At 54.3% G+C, this 22,379-nt stretch overlaps 9 protein-coding genes across 9 annotated transcripts; 5 read left to right on the plus strand and 4 right to left on the minus strand.

Moving 5' to 3' along the window:
- Positions 1-1,091: 1,091 nt before the first annotated feature.
- Positions 1,092-6,074, plus strand: UMAG_03454 (uncharacterized protein; the record flags this gene model as incomplete). Its single annotated transcript, XM_011391610.1, has 1 exon — positions 1,092-6,074. One exon carries the CDS (start codon positions 1,092-1,094, stop codon positions 6,072-6,074), a length of 4,983 nt encoding a protein of 1,660 aa, XP_011389912.1.
- An 845-nt stretch (positions 6,075-6,919) lies between these two features.
- UMAG_10445 (uncharacterized protein) lies at positions 6,920-8,587 on the plus strand (the record flags this gene model as incomplete). Its single annotated transcript, XM_011391761.1, has 1 exon — positions 6,920-8,587. The coding sequence occupies one exon, from the start codon at positions 6,920-6,922 to the stop codon at positions 8,585-8,587; it is 1,668 nt and encodes a 555-aa protein (XP_011390063.1).
- A 435-nt stretch (positions 8,588-9,022) lies between these two features.
- On the minus strand, positions 9,023-10,378 carry UMAG_03456 (uncharacterized protein; the record flags this gene model as incomplete). The annotated part of the gene is made up of 1 exon (XM_011391611.1): positions 9,023-10,378. The coding sequence occupies one exon, from the start codon at positions 10,376-10,378 to the stop codon at positions 9,023-9,025; it is 1,356 nt and encodes a 451-aa protein (XP_011389913.1).
- Positions 10,379-13,377: 2,999 nt separating this feature from the next.
- Positions 13,378-14,661, minus strand: UMAG_03458 (uncharacterized protein; the record flags this gene model as incomplete). Its single annotated transcript, XM_011391612.1, has 1 exon — positions 13,378-14,661. One exon carries the CDS (start codon positions 14,659-14,661, stop codon positions 13,378-13,380), a length of 1,284 nt encoding a protein of 427 aa, XP_011389914.1.
- Positions 14,662-14,959: 298 nt separating this feature from the next.
- On the plus strand, positions 14,960-15,388 carry UMAG_12231 (uncharacterized protein; the record flags this gene model as incomplete). The annotated part of the gene is made up of 2 exons (XM_011391815.1): positions 14,960-15,213; positions 15,301-15,388. 2 exons carry the CDS (start codon positions 14,960-14,962, stop codon positions 15,386-15,388), a joined length of 342 nt encoding a protein of 113 aa, XP_011390117.1.
- Positions 15,389-15,581: 193 nt separating this feature from the next.
- UMAG_03459 (uncharacterized protein) lies at positions 15,582-17,822 on the minus strand (the record flags this gene model as incomplete). The annotated part of the gene is made up of 1 exon (XM_011391613.1): positions 15,582-17,822. The coding sequence occupies one exon, from the start codon at positions 17,820-17,822 to the stop codon at positions 15,582-15,584; it is 2,241 nt and encodes a 746-aa protein (XP_011389915.1).
- Positions 17,823-18,462: 640 nt separating this feature from the next.
- On the plus strand, positions 18,463-19,320 carry UMAG_03460 (uncharacterized protein; the record flags this gene model as incomplete). The annotated part of the gene is made up of 1 exon (XM_011391614.1): positions 18,463-19,320. One exon carries the CDS (start codon positions 18,463-18,465, stop codon positions 19,318-19,320), a length of 858 nt encoding a protein of 285 aa, XP_011389916.1.
- An 819-nt stretch (positions 19,321-20,139) lies between these two features.
- UMAG_03461 (uncharacterized protein) lies at positions 20,140-21,288 on the plus strand (the record flags this gene model as incomplete). The annotated part of the gene is made up of 1 exon (XM_011391615.1): positions 20,140-21,288. The coding sequence occupies one exon, from the start codon at positions 20,140-20,142 to the stop codon at positions 21,286-21,288; it is 1,149 nt and encodes a 382-aa protein (XP_011389917.1).
- Positions 21,289-21,657: 369 nt separating this feature from the next.
- Positions 21,658-22,210, minus strand: UMAG_03462 (uncharacterized protein; the record flags this gene model as incomplete). The annotated part of the gene is made up of 2 exons (XM_011391616.1): positions 21,658-21,749; positions 21,802-22,210. 2 exons carry the CDS (start codon positions 22,208-22,210, stop codon positions 21,658-21,660), a joined length of 501 nt encoding a protein of 166 aa, XP_011389918.1.
- Between the last annotated feature and the right edge of the window lie 169 nt (positions 22,211-22,379).

A 22,379-nucleotide genomic window follows, 5' to 3' on the forward strand; every position in this document is an offset into this window, starting at 1 on the left:
AAGTTGTGCATCTAGTTAACTTCAGTTAGTTGCCGCACTCTTCGCCTGGATTCATATCTGTGAAGATGCAACAAGCACGCAAATCATGTCGGAAGAGGTCAATAGAAGGACGGCAGTCTTGCTTGCCATATGCCATGCCTTAGTAATGATCTAGTCTTGGCATGTCGAAGCTCGAAGCGCACTTGCAAGACTTGTGACTGTGAAATGAATTTCCGAGCCAGTAATCCGCGGAATTCGTCTCTCTGCTACTGTGATACTTACCGCACGTCCGTAACCGCGTGCCGTGTGCTCTTCATTCACAATGTGATTGTCATGTTTGTCAAAAATGGAAAGCCGGCCAGATTAGGCACATTAGCATCTCAGCCCACCTGTCACCTACAGCATCTGTATGAACTCGCAAGCTGGACAACAACATTTACAGCTGCTCTGCACATTGACTCTGTTGGTTCCTGAAATCGTGAAAGCTATCGGCCAATTGAAAGAGGGACGATCAGAATCCGCAGCTCCTCGGGAGTCGGCTCTTCCGATGATTCGTTACGAAAGTGTCTAACGTGGTAATTATGCTGACACTAGAAACTTGGCGCGGGACATTGCATGAATCGTGAACTTGCACGAGTTCGGTCGTTTTAGCGTGTCAGACCAGAGGCAGTCAGATACTGTAACCTCTTGTTGAATCATGTTCTGTGGTCTGATGCACTTGGCGAGTTTGGTCTGCCTAGTTACTACTGTTACTCTGTAGACAACGCTTGATGCTACCATGAATCGGAACATCCGAATTCCGGCGCCAAGACTGGTATCAGTCGGCACATGGAATCGTGATCTCGTCAGCCTCTTGCGGCTTTTCAGATTGCCATGGACTTCAGTTTCTCCACAATTGCTCCGCTCTGAAGACTTTGAGCACGAGTCCCGATTGCTGCTCAGGGCTTGCTTGCAACCGCCATCCCTAAATACCGCATGGTGCTGTGTTGATCTTGTTTGTCCCTCTTAACAGCTGGGTTTCCCACGAGTCCACGGATGGGCTGACACTCTGCTTTGTAAGCCTTGCGCACCATCCCGAGAGCACCGCAGTCATCGTCTTTGGCATCATCACAATGTCCGTCTTTCCTGGTCATGATCGTGACCCCGAAGCGACAGTCTCCTCAACACCACCTAGGGAGCAAATCAACAAGTCCACACCAGAAATGGCGACTGTCAGCAGAGAAGAGCACGACTCGACTTCGTCCCCGTCTCTTCATCATGTCGATTCGAGCCGCGGCGATAACGCAGCGCTTTCGTCTTTTACCATCATACGCAATCAATTCCTTGCCCTCTGCAAGAAGAACTGGATCGTGCTACGCTCCTACTGGTTGATCAATTTGTTGCGATGCTTGATCGTCCCGATCGCATACTATGTCTTTTTGGGCGAGGCAAAGAACTTCTTCAATACCACCAACGACCTCGGTCTTGGTCAACCCGTTGCGATCCGGTCTCTGTCCGAGAGTCTCAACGGCAAGCCATTCTACTGGCTTGACTCGCGCACATCTGCAGCTGGATCTAGATTCTCGCCGCAGCAGATCATCGATGTTGTTCTTGACAGTTTACAACCACATCAACGATCGCTGGTCAGACAGGTCAGCGACGATGAAGAATTGGGCCTTGCCTGTCCGCAGGCGTTCAATGGCCTTAGCTCTTGCTTCGGCGCCATTTCTTTCACCAACATCACTACACAGGGTAGCGTTACTTATACTCTGAGGCAAGATCCTGGCTTGAACCGGATCAAGGTCAGCTCAAACAGCGGTGATGCCGAAACCAGGACGTTTCCGATGCAATTTGCGGTTGACTCTGCTATCTTGCAGCTCAATGGCGCTCCTTCCTCGTTCTACGCACAGCCACCTCTGGAACAGCCTTTCTCGCAGCAGACCAATGCCGAACAATCCGAGAGCCAACGTAGAGGCTTCCTCGGCGGTGTCGACCAACTCACCGTGCTCGCCTTCTTCATTGGTATGCTCGGTGTCGTATGGCACCTTTCCTCTTCCGTCAGCGAAGAGCGCGGCTCCGGCATGACCGCTTTGCTGACCACCATGGGCTGTGCACAGCTGCCTCGTCTCCTCAGCTGGCTCTGTGGCCCAGGTGCCGCCTACCTCCCCGCATGGTTCGTCATGGGAGGCTCGCTCTCCGCTACTTTGTGGACGACGAGCAACAAAGCGCTCTGCATCTTTGCTCACGTTCTGCCTGGTCTAGCGATGGCAAGTTGGTCGCTCTTTGTCGCAACCTTTTTCGCTCGTGCAAACGTTTCAAGCATCATCACAACTGCCCTTGCCATCCTGATGGCCATTGTAGCTCTCATCACAAAACACATTGGAGAAGGAGGTGGTATTGTGATCGGCTTGCTCTTTCCTTCGGCATCGTTCGTGTACGAATTTATCGCCATTTCTGCATACGAGCACCAAGGCATGCCGGCTAAGGTTACCACATCACATGATGGCATCAACAGAGGTCCTTCAGTTCTAGGTCAAATCATTGTGCAGGTCGTTGGCATCTTTCTCTTCCCAGCCCTGACCATCTTGCTGGAGCGCAAATTGTTCTTTGCAGAGCCATTCTTTCAGTGGCTCTTCCGATCTCGCTCCTCTTTGTCTAAGTTTGACGACGCGAGCGGTCTGGAGAAAGCCAGATCCATCAGCGAAGCGACCCCAGCATTGATGATCAGGAACCTGACCAAAAAGTACGGTAAGAAGGAAAGCAGTCTCGCTGTCGACAATTTGGATCTCGAAGTGCCACGCGGCAGCATCACTTGTTTGCTTGGGTCTAACGGTTCCGGAAAGTCGACTACAATTGGCATCGTTGGTGGCACGGTCCGTAAAACCTCGGGCGAAATTTACATTGACGGTTTTGAACGCGGCGCCGCTCCGCCCGGTCTCGTTGGCGTCTGCCCCCAGAAGGATGTCCTCTTCAATCAGCTCAACTGTCTTCAGCATGTCGAGCTATTCCACGCTATCAAGCATCGTCGTGGTGCCAAGGATGATGCTTCCGATCTGCTTACCCAGTGTGAGCTTTCGCACAAACTCGAGTCGAAACCTACGCAGCTCTCTGGTGGTCAAAAGCGACGTCTGCAGACTGCGGCTGCCTTGGTAGGCCAGTCAACGTTTCTCATGTTTGACGAAGCCACGTCTGGTCTGGATCCCTTATCCCGCCGTGCCATCTGGAAGATTCTGCTCAAAGAAAGGGGTAAGCGCTCGATTCTGCTGACGAGTCACTTTTTGGACGAGGCGGATCTGCTCGGCGATCACATAGTCATCTTGGCGGCTCCGGGCAAGAAGCTATGCCAAGGCACGCCGATCGAGCTCAAGACACGATTCGGTCAGGGAAGCACCATTCACGTGTCTCCCGCTGGATGCGGGCTGCTCCCGGTCCTCGAGGGCGTGTGTCCAGGCAGTAAGCAGATTGCAGCGAATGAGGCAGGCCAGGATTCTTTCCTGATTCCGTCGACCGAACAAACACATGTAGCTCGAGCGCTGGAGGCAATCGAAGAGCGTAAAAGTGCGCTCGGAGTCGAAAGCTACGATGTGGCAGGCCCTTCTCTCGAAAGTGTCTTCCTCTCGCTCAACTCGGAACATGCTCGATCGAATGGCAAACAAGAAGAGGTCGACGAGATGGAAGGCAACGTCGGCCATCATCACAACGAGGCCGAGCTCTCGGACGGTGGCGTCGCAAGCGTATTTGCCCTCACGCTAGCACAGTTGGGCAAGCGCATGGTGCTCTACCGGCGCATCTTCCTTCCTGCCATCTTTGCGATCCTTGTTGCTGTCCTCGGCTCGATCGTGCCGCTGGCATTCTTCTCGGACCGAAATCCGTCCTGTAGTCGTGGCTTCAGGGATCGCGAGCTGTTCGATAGCGCAAACTTCTGGAATGGTGCGATGTTCTCTACCGAGCTGCTATATGCTGCGCCTGAAGCTAATGCGCAAGTTGTATTTGGAAATGGTTTCAACCTCAGTGCTGTTGCGTTTGACCGCGTACCTCTGGACCAGTACAATGCGTCCATCACAAGAGCCTGGGACGCTAAGCAGCGGGTCGCTGGGGGTATTGCGTTGCCAGGCAACAATACCGGTGGAAGGAACCAATTTTCGTACATTGCAGACAACGGGGCGCTCATTCCGATCGCAGCGCTGAACCTTGTTAGCAACGCCGGACTTGCCAGCCTGCGTGGCACTAGCAGTGGTGGTACGGATGGCTCGCCCACCATCACGTCGCTCTACCGCCCGCTCAGCAACCTCTCACTAGGAAACGGTCTGGGCTCAGCACTCAAATGGACCGTGGTGTTCGGGTTGGTTCAGGCGGTATGGCCCGCCTTCGCCACTCTGTACCCATCTGCGGAGCGTAACAACCGCGTTAAGGCGATGGCGCTGACCAACGGGATGCGTGCCGTGCCTCTCTGGTTGGGTCACCTGGTCGCCGAGCTTCCCGTCATTGTTATCAGCACCGTGCCCGTGGCGGTTGTGTACACGTTTGCTTCGGATCAGTTTGCAGGCGAAGGTGTCTTCTGGGTGGTGTTGTTCCTGCATGGTGTATCTTCGACGCTGCAGAGCTTTGTGGTTTCGCTCTTGGCACCAAATCAGCTCGCAGCGTTTGCCATTGTTGCAGCGTGGAACGTGCTCGCGTTTCTGATCTACTTTGCTACCACTATGCTCACGGTAACGTACTACGTTGGGAATGGCTTGGCAGGAGCGTTAGATGCGGCGTACTACGTGGAAGCGATCCTTGCGCCAAGTGTCAGCATGACCAGAGCCGGGTTTGTGAGCGTCAACCTGTTCAACTTACTCTGCAACGGTAGAGGCGGCGTTAAGAGCGGCGGCATCGCAGCGATCGATCTTCTAGGTGCACCGATCATCTACACGATCGTATGGGCGATTGTATGTTTTGCGATCCTGGTGGCGCACGATTCGGGGTACCCGCTCTTGCCGACTTGGCTCGGCTTGGTGCGCCACAAGCATTGCCGAGGCGCAGTGGGCGACGGCGCGGATGAAGAGGCGAAGGTGCAAGACGTTGGACAGGGTGTGCGCGAAGAAGCGATGCGACTCGACTCGGCGGATTGCGATGACGTGCTACAGGCGAAGCACCTCAACAAGTCGTACGGCAAGCTGCTTGCGGTCGACGATGTCTCGCTCGGCGTTCGCAGGGAAGAAACGGTGGCGTTGCTGGGTATCAATGGTGGTGGAAAGACGACCACGCATGCGCTGATTCGTGGCGAACTTACACCGGATGCAGGCAGTGTTACGATTGCAGGTATTGGTGTGGCGCAGCAGCGTACGCTGGCACGATCTCACATTGCCTCTGTGCCGCAATTCGATGGTCTCGATCCGTTACTGACGGTTGAGGAGCACCTGCGAACGTACGCACGGATCAAAGGTGTCCCCGCCACGCAGCGCAGAGAGAATGTCGGCGCTGTTATGCATCTGACCAATTTGACGCAGTACGCGGATCGTCGCGCTGGCGCATTGTCTGGTGGCAACATGCGCAAACTCTCGTTGGCGATCGCGTTGCTCGGCAACCCTTCGGTTCTACTGCTGGACGAACTCTCGTCGGGCGTCGATTCATGGACCAAGCGCGGATTGTGGCAGACGCTACGTCGAGCAGGCCGAGGGAGAGCGACGCTCATCACTTCACACAGCATGGAGGAGGCTGCAGCGCTGGCGTCGAGGGTGGCAATTCAGGCATCTCGCATCTTGGCGATCGATACGATTGCCAACCTGCGTAAGACGCATCCGAGCTACGAGCTGCAGCTCGACATTGCACAGCACTATCGAGGCTCGGCCGAGGCGTATGCGCGCATCGAACAGTTGGTGACCACGCTCTTCCCGAGAGCGAGCACGTCGGACGAGGCGAGTGCCAGGTTCGAGATCCCGTTGGATGCAGGCGATAGCGTAGCGGCGCTGTTTGCGAAACTGGAGCGTGCCAGAGTCGAGTGCGAGCAAGCCGGTGTAATAGGTTATCAGATCAGCCCGGTTTCGTTAGAGAGCTTGTTCTTGCACATTGTCAGGAAGGCTCAGTCAGACGCAGCTACGAACGAGATTGGTCGACATCAGAAATGTGCCCAGTAGACGGTCACCATATAGACAGTACATAGAGAGACAATATACAGACATTCGCGATTCGTGGTTATCATTGTCTCGATCTCGAGTCGATTTCGACGCCAACAGTCGCGAGTCTCGGAAAGTGTGCACTGCACGTGTGACGGACGCATGGCGCGAGGCTTGATATCTGTGAATCGCCAATTGGTGTCAATTGTGTTGTTCACGATCGTAAAAGGTTGTAGCGGCTGGCTACGAGCGATATAGGTACGGAAACAATCACGAACCGTGACACTGGATAGAGTTGCACCCCGTTGGCGCAGGATTCGCAGATTGCTTGCACTGTATACCACAGCGTAGCGGCGTTTCTGTCTGACCACCACGCATCACGCATAGATATCTACACAATGTTGGGTCGTTTTAAGGAGACAGTCGCCGAGGCGCGTGCGCACGTCACAGCGTGTGCCAGGACGGACGGTATGGAGGGTTCAGAGCAAGTCGGACTCTCGTGTCGTTATCTAACTTAGCACGTGTACGGCGGTGAGGCGGCCACGTACACTGCGAAAAGATAAGAAGTGGAAACGCAAATTCAACTCGCGAATCACGCGAATCACGACACGGCGGAACGGTGAAGCAAACACGTAAGCACCAAGCGTGAAGTGCATGAGATAAAGCGTCAACGTGCGCGCCAACTGTCAAGATAAACGTTACGAACGCGCGTGTGTTGCTTGTGCTCAACTGAGCGGTTGAAGTGATGACTGTGCAAGCCGATTGCGAGGCTTTATTGACGATCTCGACGTCGTCGACGCAGATTTGGCTTGGGTTAGCTACGCTGCTTGTTGCAAGGTACATCGACGCAAGCACTCGGAACAAGCATGCTAGCTGGGAGCGTGCACCTCGTAGTCATCCACCACGGACTCTGGGGCTCGCCTGCCAATACCGAGTATCTTGCCACCACACTCGCCAAGTACCATGGAGGACTCATCTCGCCACACTGCACATTGACGCCTCCAGAATGCGCGTCGACAATCTCAGCTCTGGCTTCAACGCATCCGAATTCCACCAACCATATCCGCATGGTCGTTCTGAACAGCGAGGTGAACTCGGGCGATCACACGTACGACGGCATCGACTGGTGCGCAGAGCGGCTAATCAAGGACGTCTATCGAGAAGTGGAGAGGATCGAGCAAGACGAAAATGCGAAGGTGGCCAAGTTGAGTTTGATAGGGTACAGTTTGGGTGGCTTGGTGATAAGGTATGCTGCTGGAGTGATGTATTCGGATGGATTGTTTGCGGAGAGCAAGTGCAATACCGGGAAAAAGTTGATGTTTACATCGAGACCGGTGGCGGCTAGCATGAGTACGATTGCGACGCCGCACTTGGGCGTGACGCTGACCGGGTCTATGTTTAGCAAAGTCGCGGCTGCAGTGGGCAGATCGAATCTGGGTCGGACCGGAAAGCAGCTATATCTGGCCGATCGAGGATGGAAGGCTGATTCGCATCTATCTACGCAAGAGACGCCCAAACATGCGCACGCGCAGTCTGATGAGGACGAGGGACTCTGTCTGATAGAAGCGCTCTCGGATCCACGCTTCAACTTTATCACGGCGATGCGCCTGTTTTCACGCATTGACGTCTACGCCAATGCCGTAGCCGACCTGACGGTGAGCTACCGTACGGCTGCCTTCGAAGCGCACGATCCGTTCGTGCTTGCGGACCAAATTCACCTAGTCCGCGACCCTGACCACCCACCGCTCGTAGTGTCGTTCTCGATCACCAAGCCTTGCAACAAAACCACACCGTTCTGGAGCACACTGGCGGCCAAACTCTCACCGAACAACCTGCCATGGATGCTCAACCCTCAACGCTTCCCGATTCGTTTCCCGCTCAACTACGTAGCACTGCTATGCTTGCCCGTGGTGCTGCCGGTGATGGTGGGGTTGGTGCTGCACAAGCTGCGCTCAGACAGCAGGGTGTCGAATAGGAGGGTGGAAGAGTTTGAGAGGTTGTGGGCGGTCGAGAACGCGGGTTTGTCTGGAAAGGATCCGGTGATTCAAGACGATTCGCTAAATCGGAAGAACGGCAAGAAAGAAAAGAGCGTTAGCACTTTGGTCAAGCTCGACGCGGCAACACGGGGAGAGCTGGAGCGTAAGCGAGTCGCCAATTTGCTCGCCACCGTCGAGGCCGAGGTGGAAGAGACGTTTCGAGAGGTGGGAGAGGACTATGTGCGCACATCGGCTCCTATGGCGTCTCCCGCGCCCTCCGACAGTCGATACATAACCAAGACCAATGACGCCACCACGTTTGCACCGCGCTCCTCGTACGCGTCTTTGCCCGAACAACAACCCCTCCTACCCACCCAGCACCGCATCCTCTCGAACCTCAACAACGCATCCCTCCTCCCACAAGTCAAGAAACACCTTGCGCATTTCCCAGACGTCTTGAACAGTCATGCCGTCATCATCGTCCGAACGCCCACCATGGATGCGCACAAGAAAGGCATGCAGCTCATCAAAGCATTTGTACAGCGCTTCGAGCTTTGAGCCGTCTTCTTACCGTTGTTGCACCAAGTCGAGCAAATTCTCGCTTCACAGACGCACTTTCGTCTCTAGTTTTAATCGCCATTCACCATTCACAGTCATACACGATAGAGTTTGGTGTGTCACAGCCACGACGAAAGCACAAAGCTCGGTTCAAAGTGCAACTTAACAGAATCAAACGTGTCCCACGTCTTGCCACGTGCACGTCGCGAGAACGCTTTAATCGTGAATTCGGCTGAGCGCGATTGGCTTTAACGTTGACCAAGTTCCAACTCACGACTCGACGCTGCCAACGCAGCGGGCTCATGCTCGATCTTTTCCAATTTGGCACACGAATCAAGTTGAGAAAGGGATTAGAGTGTACAGCGAGCGACGAAAACGATGATAATGTTATAGAGTCTAGGCAATGCGATGGAGGAACAGAGTGGGATGTACAAGTCAGAAAGTGGACTCCTTGCCGAAACGACAAAGGTAGGATTCCCAATGACCAAAGTAGTCGTTGGATTGCGAGGCGGAAGAGGCTGGCTGACGAGGCGCGATGCGTAGCGGAGCGTGCGGTGCAAGTTGAGGTTTGCAGACGTAGTCAGAGTGTGGCGAGGGGGGCGAGTGGATGAGTTGTCCATAGGCGTTTCGTGCTGGTGACTGTGGCGGGGTGGCGACCGCATGTTGGAGCTCGTGCTTGTGGCTGGCTTGGGCGCGAGTAAAGTCGATCACTGCCGACAGCGTGGCCGAAGGAGAGAGGTGCGTGTGGCGCTGCACTTGCGTGTTGACCACATTGCGCGCCCAACGAGAAACACGACACGTCGACGAGCGTTGGCTACGTTCAAGCGGTGCTTCTGGTGTCAAAGGCGAGTGGTCTTCGTCCGAAAAAGCCATCGCTTGCGAGTCTGTCGCAAACGCATGCATGGAACAACGCGAGAGCGGCGCGGCTGCTTTGGGCAAAGTGCGCTGCTCTTCGTCCTGCGCCGACTTGCCAGCAAGTGCATAGGGCGAGGGGTTGCAGAGCGACAGCATGCGCGCGCCTGTGTGGTCCAGCTGATGGTCGATGATGGGCCAGAAGCGCTGTTGTTCGGGTGTACGCTTGGCATGCAGCTCATCGTACGTTTCGACCATGTGCGGTTTGAATGCCGCTGCACCGGAAAAGTGTGACCAGCCAATAGGGGCAGTGCGCGTGGCAGAGAGCAGACGAAGCTCTGGAAGCACCTCGGTTCTCGTCGAGTTGTTGTGTTCAGCTGTGATCAGCGCAGGGGTACGAGCACAGCCGGAAGCGTCCTCGTTGGCATGTATCGACGAATCTGGTGTCAGCTGACGTTGACGGCGCTGGTGTTGGCGAGCCGCGCGCCACGGAGCAACCAAAGACGCATTGGACGCGATCGAGCTACGACGAGTGCTGAGCGAGCTCGGCAGGCCCCAACGGCGCTTTCGGCGAGCGTGAGCAACAGCCATTCGAACGCTTTTCTTGCGACGACGGGCCAAGATCATATCGGCTTCAGAGAGACGCCTCTTGCAAGCCAGGTTTGGTCTGACCATGCAGCCGACACGAGCAGCCAATGTGGGCGACGACGTGGTTTGGCGCTCAAATCGATCGACGTCGTTGCACCAAAAGCTAGTACTCGATGCGGAAGCCTGTCTAGCGGAACCGACGCATGCTGAACGAGGACAGCTCGACTCGCTCGTGGGTGGCAAAGGGAGAGTGGAGCTCCGCCTGCGTTGTCCTGCTGAAAGCGACACAGGAAGCTGTGTGAGGGTAGCGCTAGACGAGGCGCTGGGTGATAGGTGGGCAAGTGTCTGCATTGTGGTGTGTATAGGGTGATGGACGGATGATGGATAGGGCTCAAGCACGAGCGCGAGCGCGAGCTCTAGCACTTGCACCTGCACCTGGCTGAGCAGGAGGATAAAGACGAGCAAGAGCAAGAGTGAATGCGGCTGTCAGAGGTGACCAGGTCGTATGGTAAAATCAAGCACTCGCCACGGGAGCCGCGCTGGAGAGGAGAACGCTGGTTGATCAACGATCAGAAACAGACCCACGTAGTGACCGACTGAGCCGATGTAGCGTGTATATATCGAGAGCAGGTCGGTGGGGCTGATGATGATGGTGATGTAGGAAAGCGACCCGTCGGTTGAAGAAATGGGGGGTATTGAGGTTATTCAGCCTTCTATTTCGGCAGTCGACCGAGATGGCAGAGTTGACCCATATACCTCATGACACAAGAGAGCAGCCGTCAAGACAAGAAGCAGCTGCCACGCATCACCATGAAAACGAAAAAGAAACAAAGCAAAATGCTATTCAGGACGCACTCACTCCACAACGATCCTCAAGATCTGAAGGTGAGTCAACATGCAAGGCCAGGCACACCCACGGGCGAGGCTACGACGCCATGCAGTGCAACAGTGCAACCGGAGAAGGCAGGTGAAAAGCGGGACTTGGACAGAGTCTAAAACGTCAACGCGAGCAGAGATGGTCGATGACCAACCGAGACAATCGTGAATCGTGAGTCGGATGGCGATTCGTGATTGAGAGCAGAGCTGAGCAGAGCAGAGGGTAGGGGCGATGCGATGCGAATGGCGGCTCGATCTCGGAGGCCATCGCATGCAACAGCAGTGCATGAGGCATCGCGCGACTGGTGAGCCTTAATTTCTTTCGCGATCGGTGTCATCCGACTGAGACTCGATGGAACCAGACCAACTTTGCCGCCCGCCTCGCTTCACATCGCCTCGCCTCGCCTCGCCTCGCCGCAGCTGTAATTGTGGAAAATGAGAATTATCGTGTATCGGTCGGCTGCATTCGTGATTCACCACTGTATGATCTTTCTGTCGTCACTCACTCGTGAATACTTAGTGGCTGAATTGGTCCAAGTCATGAGCAAAAAGTCACGAGTGACGTGTAGCGGACCCGCCACGATCTCGCCCTCCTGCGAATCAGCAGCTAGAGCAAGCTGTCAAATAGGCCCGATGCGCGGAGAAGCGATTCGATGGATTGCCGAGAGCCTTGCCGCTGCGTATCGACAGATGCACACCGTTGCATTCACGATTGTCATTCATCCGGCCAAGCATGCGTTGATGCTCAGCTTAAATTGCGAGTCTAAATCGTAAATGTATGCAAGGAAACGAGGATCGGTGCTGAGTTTTCCTGGATCGCGCCCTCATCGTGAAATAGTAATCGTGAATCATAATCGTGAATTATCCAAATTACCAGCCAGCACAGTCACATGTTGCGTTTGGTGCTGTTGATGCTGTAGGAAACCCGTGGTTGGGTTTCTGAATATGTATACAGTATGTTTTTGGGTTTTGGTTTCGATCCAAGCTAAGATCGTCGTCCCCATCGTCATCCATCCCAAGCCAATCACAATCGTGAATCTCGCCTTATTGACCGTTGTCTCCCTTGTAGAGCGCTGTTTCGAGGGTTCTTCAGAGCGAAAACGCGAAAGGTGGTGGGCGGGTCTTGGGATGAGGTCAGGCTGGTTTCCTCGTGATTCACGTTTGGTGGGGCGAGAGGCGTTTGTCGTGAATCACGAATGCGAACATGATACGGGGCGATTCGTGATTCATGGAGGACAATCGGTTGGAATCGCCTTTCTTTGTCCGAATCAATCATGCACCGATCGCTGGCTGCAGCTGGCATTAGTTGCCACCTAAGCCAGCAACGCTCAGGTGCCATTTTAGAGTGTGCCCGTCTTGTCTGATCAAGTATCAGCTGCACCTCTCGATCAGACTGTGCTGCTTCTAATGGTTTGTTGAGTCTGTTCATCAATCACATTCAAGTTTGCACTGGAATCACGAATCGTGAATTGTTCTAGACCTGAACCGTGATCCGTGATTTCGGGAGGCTAACCGAATCGAAAATCTGCTCGTGCATCTAAGTTGGCTAGTTAAGTTAGCTCATCCCGAACATGCATCTCGCCCATCCACGGTTGATGGATTTTCGTTGGGGTGCTCCACTCACCACTCACTCTCTCGCATCCACAACGTGAACACGGAGCCACAAACAACCTCGAATCGCAGAGGTAAGCCCGGAACGCGCAAAGCTGGTAACCCACTTGGGCATGCCACCCGGGCGTAGCCTACACGCGCTGCCCCAGAGAGCACAACTCGAGATACGCCCGCTCCTCGCTTGTGTCCAGAGGCTATGTTTTCGCTCTTTGTTGGTCGGTTCGCCAATTCACCAAGCGCAATTAGACGAGAATAGAGCGTTTTTGATAAACTCTTTCGCCATACGCGAGCAAGTCTTAAACATGCGCAGGGCTCACTGGCTTGCTGGCTTGCTAATAACACTCGCACCGGGAGGTGCAAGGGTAACAAGCAAGGTGCATGGTCTCTTGGATATGCAAGCGACCCATGCATAGATCTGAGTCCCACAGCATCGGGATTGATCATCCGAACTTTCCTGCTCGTCGATTGGTGGTTCTCTCTCTCACCCTCCACGCTCCACGTGCAGCTTCAACGAAAATCAGGCTTGAATCGTGCATAAAGCTACATCAAGGAGCTGCTGCTGCTGCTGCAAATTTAAGCCCCGCAGATCATACGCCTCTCTCGTGCACACATTCCTGTACCAAACGCAAGTCCTAGCTCAGATGACATTTGAGTTGTATCTTGCGTATGATTTCTCTGTTCGGCTGAACAGCATCGACTAGTCGCGTGAGACGAGACAAGGCCAAGCGGAACGCAAGCACCTTATACCTCGGTATAGTGTAAGGACAGCACAGCCGATCGACTTTTGTTCGCCATCCACCAGCGGAATCGCCGATCGCATCCTCGATGCATCGACGATGCTCGGCTCAAACTTGGTGTGAGACCTAGAGCAAACCCTGCTTGGACAGGAACGACACTTCAGAAGCATCCAACCCTCGGATCATGGTGTTCCTCTGCTCTTCCACCTCTGCTTGATCCAAGCATGCTCTTGGCACCACCTCTGCACTACGCATCTTGGGTCCTACAGCCAATCTCGAACGGACCACCTTGAGCTTCACAGCGCCGTCCAGCCTTACGTTTGCGACTTTTGAACGGATTCCCAGCGGATCGTTCTTCTTGCTCGCTCGCTGTAACGTGTCAGTTGAGTCAATTGCTTGTGTGGAATCGACGAGCAAAACGGGGACGTCGTCCAGTAGTCGGGCGTACAGTCGTCGTTGCGCGCGTGGTCGGGTAAAGTCGGTCGGGTGAGACGCCCATCCGTGTGTTCTCAATGCACGGCTGCGGTGTGCGCAAGATGCGAAGCGTGACCGATAGCTCTCCATCTTGAGTCTTGCGCTGCGTAGACAAGGTTGCTCCACTTGTCCTCGATTGCTCAAATTTTGGGCTCCACCTTGGCACGGCGGTCGAGCCTTGGACTCCAAATGTTCAAACAAGCTCTCCTTAATCCTGCCTTTCCCGGCACCACCTCCAACGTCGACCTCGACCACATCCACCGGAACTGACACTTTTTTCAGATACGCCTTTGCAAACCTGCGCTTGGCATTTTCGACCCTTCTCTTACTCGTAGCCTTTCCAAAATACTTGACTAGCGCATCGTCCAATGCAGGCAGAAACGGCGGTGGAGGTCGGTCCGTCAGATGCTTGATGCTCTTGACTGTTGCCCCGTTCATGCTCGGTGTGCTCATGAGAAGTGTCTGTAGCACCCTTGAGAATCCTGTCCCTGGACCCGAGTGACGTTTCGAATGTTGTCCACCATGCTTTGAGGATGAGTTGACAGATAAGTTCGAGGTGGTCAAGTCCGTGAGAATGTCACGACGCAGCTTTCCGGTGCGTGCATAGGCGACGGACAGAGCACGCGAAACGCTATGCATCCAACCAAAGTTGGCATCTGCCAAGTGACGACGATGCGTCTGCGCGCGGCGTATGCGTTTTGCGTCTGTCGAAGGTGGCCATTCCGAGCGTGATGCGAGCACGCCCGTGGGAGAGGACAGAAGTGGCTCGAGGTTTTTACGAGCCAAGAATCGATGTGACGACAAGATGACGGGATCGTCCAGCGTTGAAGCAAGCAATCGCGCTTGCTGCAGGATAGTGCGATAGAGATGTTTGACTCCTTCGACCGAGCGCGAGGAGAGGAGCGTCGTGGATGCGCTGGATGTCGACGCCAACATTCTGCCTGAAACAGATGATGCGGTAGCAACAAGTCGAGAAGCAACATGGAAACACGAAACACATCTCAACAGCTCACCGCTCACCGCTCACGCTGACACGCAATTCACGACTCACAACTCACGACTGTTGCGTGTGTTGGAAATATTAACTCAATCACGAATTGGACCCTGAATTTTGGTGGATCCGAAATCCGAACGCTCTGATCGAGAAGACGCAACACCAACGCGCGACCCGCACCTGTGTCGATTTTTCCGCTCCTCACCAACGCTGCAAAGCGATCTTTGCTCTCAACTCAAGATGTCGACCTCAACAAGCGCAACTTCATCTACATCACACTCATCCCAGAACGACCATGGCGCACCGTCCTTCTGGGAAGCGCTGTTCCACTCGGTGTTCACTCCAGAATACAACACTGTTCCACAACGAATCATGAATTTCTCCTTCTACGGACTCTTTCTCGTCCTCTCCATCCTCGTTTTCCTTACCAATTACAATCCGCACGTGATCGCGCTATTCACTCTGGCTGTCGGACTATGGATGAGTGTCAACTGGTGAGTCTTGTCAATCGCAAACCCAACCACGACTATCTAGGCCACAAACTTAAACTTAGCCAGCTTTGGTTCGTATGATTCGCACAGGTTCATGAAGGAGCTCGCCAAGCTGCCAGCTAGTAGCAAGCAGGTGCAGCAGATGCCAGAATCAGAGCACATGAACAAAAATTTGTAGCCCAGCCAGCGCATTTACCGCTCCTGGACTTCGACACCTCATCTTGCACGCCCACGCAATCCAAGATACCCTGTTCAATTAGCATCACTCAGTTTGTGCAACACCGCCTTCGCGCACACCCTTGGTTTGTTCGGCTGTACATGGCGTGCGATTGGCCCGTCTACATTACCATCTAGCATAAAAACATACAGCCTCATTTCGGAGGTAACTCCCTCCGAGGCGTCGCGGTGGACGACGTCCTATTCAACCTGTCGACCTTTGGCGGGCCCACACCGGACGCCTTATCCTTGAGCAAAGACTGGAAGAAGCTGTGAAGCACCTCGGACTGTTTTGGTGCTCCCGGTGACGTGGTACCTGAATTGACGGCAGGACTTGTCGGGCGGCTACTTTTGTCTGCACTGCCACCCGTCATGGCTGCCACCGCTGCTGCGGCTGCTGCCGAAGTCGACTCTCTCCTCGACGTCGAGCTGGACAAGGACGTTTCCAGTCGTGGACGCAACGTGCTCGGTGCAGCTTCGGTCTGCGCCAACCCGGCCGCGTCCACCTTGGCTTCGCGCGACATGAGCTTTTCTACCGAAGGCAGCCCAGCACTCGATCCCGTCATCGGACCTACGACACCTCGCTTGCTGAACCTGGACGTCGAATCAGGGTCCTTTTGCAAGCTCGCATGGTGCTGCCCGAGAAACGTCTGTTCGTCCGGAATGCGCACCTTGTTAGCTGCGTCCTTGCCCACAGGTGCCGCCTCCCAATCCGAAACAATGTCCTCGTACAGTTTCATTGCCGACTGCACCTCGTCTCCTCCGCCAGCAACATCCAACGGCGCGTCACCCTTTCGTTCTGCTTGAAGCTCCTTTTCCAATCCATCTTCCACCTGTTTCGTCTTTTCAAGACGACGTATTCGACGAAGCTTTTCAACCTCGCAGTCCTTGTCCCAGCCTTTGGCAATGCTGCGGCAATCAAACGGTTCACGAAGCGCCTTGATTTTGCCCCAGCTATCCCAACCTGCAGGCACCAGCAGCGTGTCGCGATCCGTGGTCGAGGCACGGTAACCAAAGCCAAACACGGCCACTCCTCCTGCCGCCGCGCTGGTTTGTGCTGATGGCGCAGTGGAGTTACCACTGTCGGTTTGCTGCTGTGAGCCGATGCTGGATGGCGTGAAAAGACGATGCAAGAGATACGATCGCAGGATGTCGATTGATTGAGCACGCACAGATGAAGTGTAGAATAGTGCGGCACCGTACTTCATGCAGATGGTTCGAAGCACCTGTTGAATGTAGTCGAACTGCTCTTCCTTGAAATCTTTGTCGCGTTCGAGGCGCGCGATGGCATCAGCCTTTGTACATACCACCACGATAGGGATGCCAAGGTTATCAGTAAGCGTTCCCTCGCTCAGCGGATTTGCATCCGCGCCATCGAGCAGCGCGCTGACGCTGGTGAGCGGAGCGGGAAAAGCATCCGCGCTGCTCGGAGTGGACGCCTCATGCGTTGCAGTTGCAGCACCTTTCGCCTGATCGACGCCGAGTGCGGTACTCGACTGCGTTGCCTTTTGCATCGGCTCGGCGTATGTTCTGATATATGCCTCGAGCTGTTCTTTCATCTCGTCTAGAGCCACACGAGTAGTGCTCCATTTTACGTCGCGCTGCTGCTGTGCTGATAGCGCACCATCAGCGGCAGCATCTACTAGCTCGCTAAGGATGCTGAGCCAGCTACGAAGATGCTCTAAAAACGTCCATGGCTGCTCCCAGTCGAGCAAGATCACAACGATCGACTCTTTCAGCGAGTCAATAGATGGTTTAGTAGAAAAGGTGCGATCCGAGTCGACTGGAGCGGCAGCGGAAGTGGACAGAGTTTCCGAGGCGAGAGATGCCATGATGACAGAGTTGTCACGTTCGCTGTACGAGGAGTTTGGTTCAGGAAACGCAAACGGAAGCAGAGACGTGTAGGCAGGCTCGGAGGAATGAAGGGTGTATGCGCCAACGCGGGCAACGATCTCGTCCCGGTCCTTCTCATCGCCAACGTCAAAGTAGACATACGAGAGGCCGAGGTCATCAGGCATTGATGCGAGCTTTGAGGTAGCCGGTGGTGCTGGCGCGGATGCCGGTTTGTCGTCAAGGCGCGTGTTGGTAGCGAACGGAGGAAAAGCAGATTTGCCGCTGACAAGACCGAGGGGTGATGTAGAAGCGAGAGCCGAGAGAAGCGACGTCTTGCCGGATTTTGGCTCGCCGAGAAGAACAATATTCTTTGTCGAGATTGCTTTGGAGCTCTTGACGCTATTGAGAATGCTCGACCAGAGATCTTGGTGTTGCTCTTGTTGGTGCTGCGGTGCATCCAGCTTTGCATTTGCTGATGGCTTTAGCGATGGGTCAGTCGAGTAGTCAAGTACGAAAGACGAGGCTCCGGCTTGCGGCCGGGTGGGAGGATCAAGAACATTCATGACGAGCGAGTGATGCTGGTTGGAAAGTACGAGATGGTGAAGGTGTAGGAGATGGAGATACGGACCATTAATCACGAATGTCAACTGAGAAGAGTAACACTTTCAAACACGTAAAGCGTGAGTCGTGAGTTGCGTGTCGCACCTGTGATTTTCAAAGTAACACGTCCTCATCGGGGTGCCGATTCACTCAGATTCAAAGCTAGGTCATTATTCTATGGCTTGTTGCCCGATTCACGATATTGTGATTTGATTCATGATATTATTATAATAATATATTAATTCACGAAATTGTGAGGTGAGTTAACTTAGTTGTTGGTTGCAATTCGTGACTGTGAATCACGAATGTGCTGAGTCGCCCTCGCTCGCCACGGGCCAGCCAGCCAAGTGAGCTCTCCGTAACCTCCACTCGTGACTGTGATCCGTGTTGCACTAACTTGAGTCGTGAGTGCTGCACTAAGTTAAGTGAGGCTGGCGGCTCGTTGGCGCGCTCAGCGCCTGTCTCTCCCTCGCTCCATCTCTATCGTGATACCATCATCAGGCTTGTCAAATTCTCACCTCTCAACGCATCAAGCCGACTCATTCGCGCCTACAAGTCGTGCTCACAATTGCTAGTCAGCCTTGTATGAACTCCACATCGATCATGTCGAGCCCAAGACACTCGCCGCCTCCTTCGGCCGCTGCTCCCAAACCGAAAGGTATCCTTAAGAATGCCGCCGAGCGCAGACCATCCCAGGGTGAAACACTGGGCCACGACGAGGATGCAGCCAACAGGCTGCAATGGGACGAGTCAAATCTGACGCTTCACGAGATCGAGCGCGAGCAGCAAGAGGCTCGCATGAAGATCGACGAGCCCAAGACGCCTTTCGTTCACGGCACATCGCTCAATCCTGTCGGCGATGACGAGTTGTTTGATCTGGATGGTGTTGCTCCGAGCGCAAGCTCGAGTGGCAGTCGACGCGGCTCGGCAGCTGAACAACTCGCTGCCAATACATCCGCCAACGCGGGACGCGCACCAGGCGAAGGTCTAGGTCTCGCCGTCGAGCTTGACGCAGCAGAGCTTGCGAAAGGGGTTGACTCGACCAACAATTCCACACCCTTTGAGTTTCAGGCGAGACCCACTTCGGCAAGATCGACATCGCGCTCACCCTCGTTCTCGCTGCCTCCCAAGAGCCCTTCGTCGCGACGATCCAGCTCACGATCTGCAACAACTGCTGCTGCTGATGATCAGAGGAGCGACGTGCGACAACAGGCGCACGAAATGGACGTGGACGAGGCTGATGATGGCGAGGTGGAAGAGGAGGACCCTGATCCAGAGACGCAAGCCAAGCACGCCGCCTTTGCTGCCAAGAGGAACCAACATTACGGTAACGAGGCCGAGGCGATGAAGATTGCAGCTGCCCTAGCTGCCCAGGATGATGACGACGATGAAGACGACGACGACGAAGTGGGAGGTCTGCCTCCTGTTCCGACTGCTCCCAACGGCACTGCTGCCAGGTGATCCGCATGAATTCCAATGCGTCTATGTTTCCATACCCTGTGTCGTGCGTCGCAATCTCGGCTGCCGCTCACCATGTCAGTGTCTGTTCGCATTCTCGTTCGTGCTAAGCTGTTGTGTATTCATAATGTATTCGACAAGCTTGTTTGATTGCAACTTGTCGTACCACGACTAGCCGCTGCTGAACAGCTCTTGGGAGTTCATCACTCGCCTGCGAATCCTGTGAGTCGTGAGTAACTATGTTTTTTGTGATTGCCAGCGTGTATGGCTTAAGATGGCAACTCTCAGTTCACGTTAGGCCAACTTACAGTAGCTTGCAGTAGTTAAATAGTGAACATGTGGAGGCGCGGCACAGTGTGATCTCGATTCACGATTATAGGAGCTGAGCAACAGAGAGTCACCGTGAGGACCTGCGTGTAGCCAATCAAGACTGTGACTGTTGTGCGCAGCTGCTGTGTGATTGAATTTTCTGTGATTTCTGAGTTCCCTTTTTTTTTTTTTTTTGGGTTGGGTTTTGTTTTGTGAGTGAGGCGAGTCAAAGGGTTTAATTCAACCATCACCGGACAAGTCCTCGTCATAATCACTCGATCCTCCATCACCACCGACCGACCTAATTGTGAATCTGGATTCATTCACACACACACCTCACGACAACGATACATTACCATTACGATCACGATTCACGTTATTTACGACAACCACAGGCATACATCTGTCCGAGCGCTTACACCCTATAATCGGACGAATACACTCGTCTTTATCAGGCACCGCAACTGTACAATTTCGCTTTTCAGCAAGTATTCCCAACCCGTAGAGTCCAAGATGGATCTCTCCAATCTGCGTACCAGTCTCCGCGAGGAGGAGGTGTCAGGTCAGCGCCGCACAGCGCATCTTCGAGCTGCCGAGGACGAGCTCAACGCGTTTTTCCGTTCGTCCGCGCTGGGACTTACTACCTTGTACCGGCAAGGTGTTGCAGCGACCAAGTCAAGCTATGAAAAGGGATATGCGCATGCTCTGGCACATGTGCTCGAGCTGTGGGACAAGGATCGCGACTGGCTCAAAGGGTACTTGCAGAGAAGGATCGAGGCAATCGAGGCTGCGGACGCCGAGGACGATGGCGAAGAGGTGCAGATGGATCAGCGACCACAGCAGCAACAACACCAGCACCGGGCCGAAACCAGCTTCCCGCGGTCACCAACTCAAGTGACATCAGGGTCACAAGAAGTGACCTCAGACTCGCCAAGGCAGAGCAACAAGCGTTCGCGAAGTGGCTTCAATGATGGCTCGACTCCCTCGCATCGCGAACAAGATGATCTGACGTCGGATCGAAGATCGCTTCACCGCATCCCTCACAGCTCCGCCTCGCCACGTTTTCCATCCGCGGCCAACTTTGCCTCCGGCTCGTTCAGCTTTTCCACCCCGCTCGCCTATCCTTCTTCCTCCATCACTGGCGCTGCGGCCACTTGCGCTGCCTCGGCAAGCAAAGTGCGATCGCCACGCTCGACCTCGGATGCAGCCGTCATCAAGACTTCGAATCCAGCTACCTCTCGACGTCGGTTGCAGAAGCTCAAAGGTCTACGTGCGGGTCGAGGTGACCGAATCGTCGAAATTGAGAAAGCGCAAGATGAACAGGACGAGATTTTAATCGATGGTATTGCAGGAGAAGACGCGGATGCCTGGACGGACGAGGAGGAGGGACAAGATGAAAACGTTACATGCGCGGGTAAAAGAGGAGGTGCTGGCGGTAGAGGCAAGAAGGCTATTGTGTGGGCAGAGAGAGCAGCAGCGTCGAATGCGAGCAATTCGGCACACGCACCACAGGCAGCAGAGGGGAAAGTGTTGGAGAGGCTCGACAGGAGGAAACGACGAAGGACAAGGCAGCCAGAAGACATTGCGATGAGGGACGAAGGCGAGAGTTCGGCCGAGGTGTCTAGAGAGGAAGAGCGGAATGAGTATCGATACCATTCGTAGCGGCAGTAGAGGTAGGGAGACAGGGTGGATGCTGCGGTGATAGCGGAGGTGCGAGATCGACGCCTGTGCACAGGGTGTGCCGAGATGTTGAAACGCTTCATCTGTATAGCGAAGCTTGCGCCAAATTCCGTACACAGGAGCTCTAGTTGACCCCACAGTCAACTCTTCGGAATGGACAGGAAGAGATAAGCATCTGTTCATCCGCAAACGGACCGATCGGTCACCCTTTTTCAAGCTTGGTCACAGATACTTCACATGTACTTTTACATTCAATCTCATGACGAAAATCTGCAGCACAGTCACGATGTCTTTCGCTGGTATTGCGAAGCCAACGGCGACAAGTTTGAAAATCACACCCAAGAGCTAACGTTATGCGACACGTTGGAGACGAGGCTGAGCTGAATTTGCTGAATAAGAGGCAAGAGGCATAGGTTGCTCGCCGATGGTGAGGCCGAATTGAGCTGTGGTTGTGACACTAACGTGGCAGAGGCAAGGGGAGGGGCAAGTACGGACCTGTGGCGACAGTGGGCCGACATAGATACAGTACTTGGCTTGTTGGCAGATTCAGGCCATGACGCATCGAGATATGTGGATCGTTCTTGATCTCTGATGCCGCACAATAGCGGTTGGTCAGGCGCACAGCACGGGCGATCACTTGTGCTTTCAGCTGTAGCCATCGTACGGATCCAGACACCTTGGCGCGCAGCAGGAGCGGCGTAGTGTATTTTTTCGCGCGATGCAAATCGACGTCGCTCGAAACACACATGCCATATGGTGTAGCGCAAAGAATCGTGGAGGTGCACACAGCAGCGGTGGCTAGGTCTGGCAACTTGGACCACACCGCATCCATCTTGCATCCTGCACGAGACGTGGGGCGTTCGGTGATGTCTACTGCGCTGTCTGAGCGCGCAACTATTGCCATACCGCATAGACCGTTCTTCCGAATCGTGTTTTATAACTCTCTCTCTCTTTCACCCGCATCTACATCGGCAGCACACTCGATGACCTTCGAGATTCTAGCTTGCACAGACCGTCCTTACGCCACAAGACCACGATAGGAACAAGAACGACTTTACGACGTTGCTCCTATA

The sequence above is a fragment of the Mycosarcoma maydis genome, chromosome 9 (assembly GCF_000328475.2).
Source record: "Mycosarcoma maydis chromosome 9, whole genome shotgun sequence".
NCBI lineage: Eukaryota > Fungi > Basidiomycota > Ustilaginomycetes > Ustilaginales > Mycosarcoma > Mycosarcoma maydis.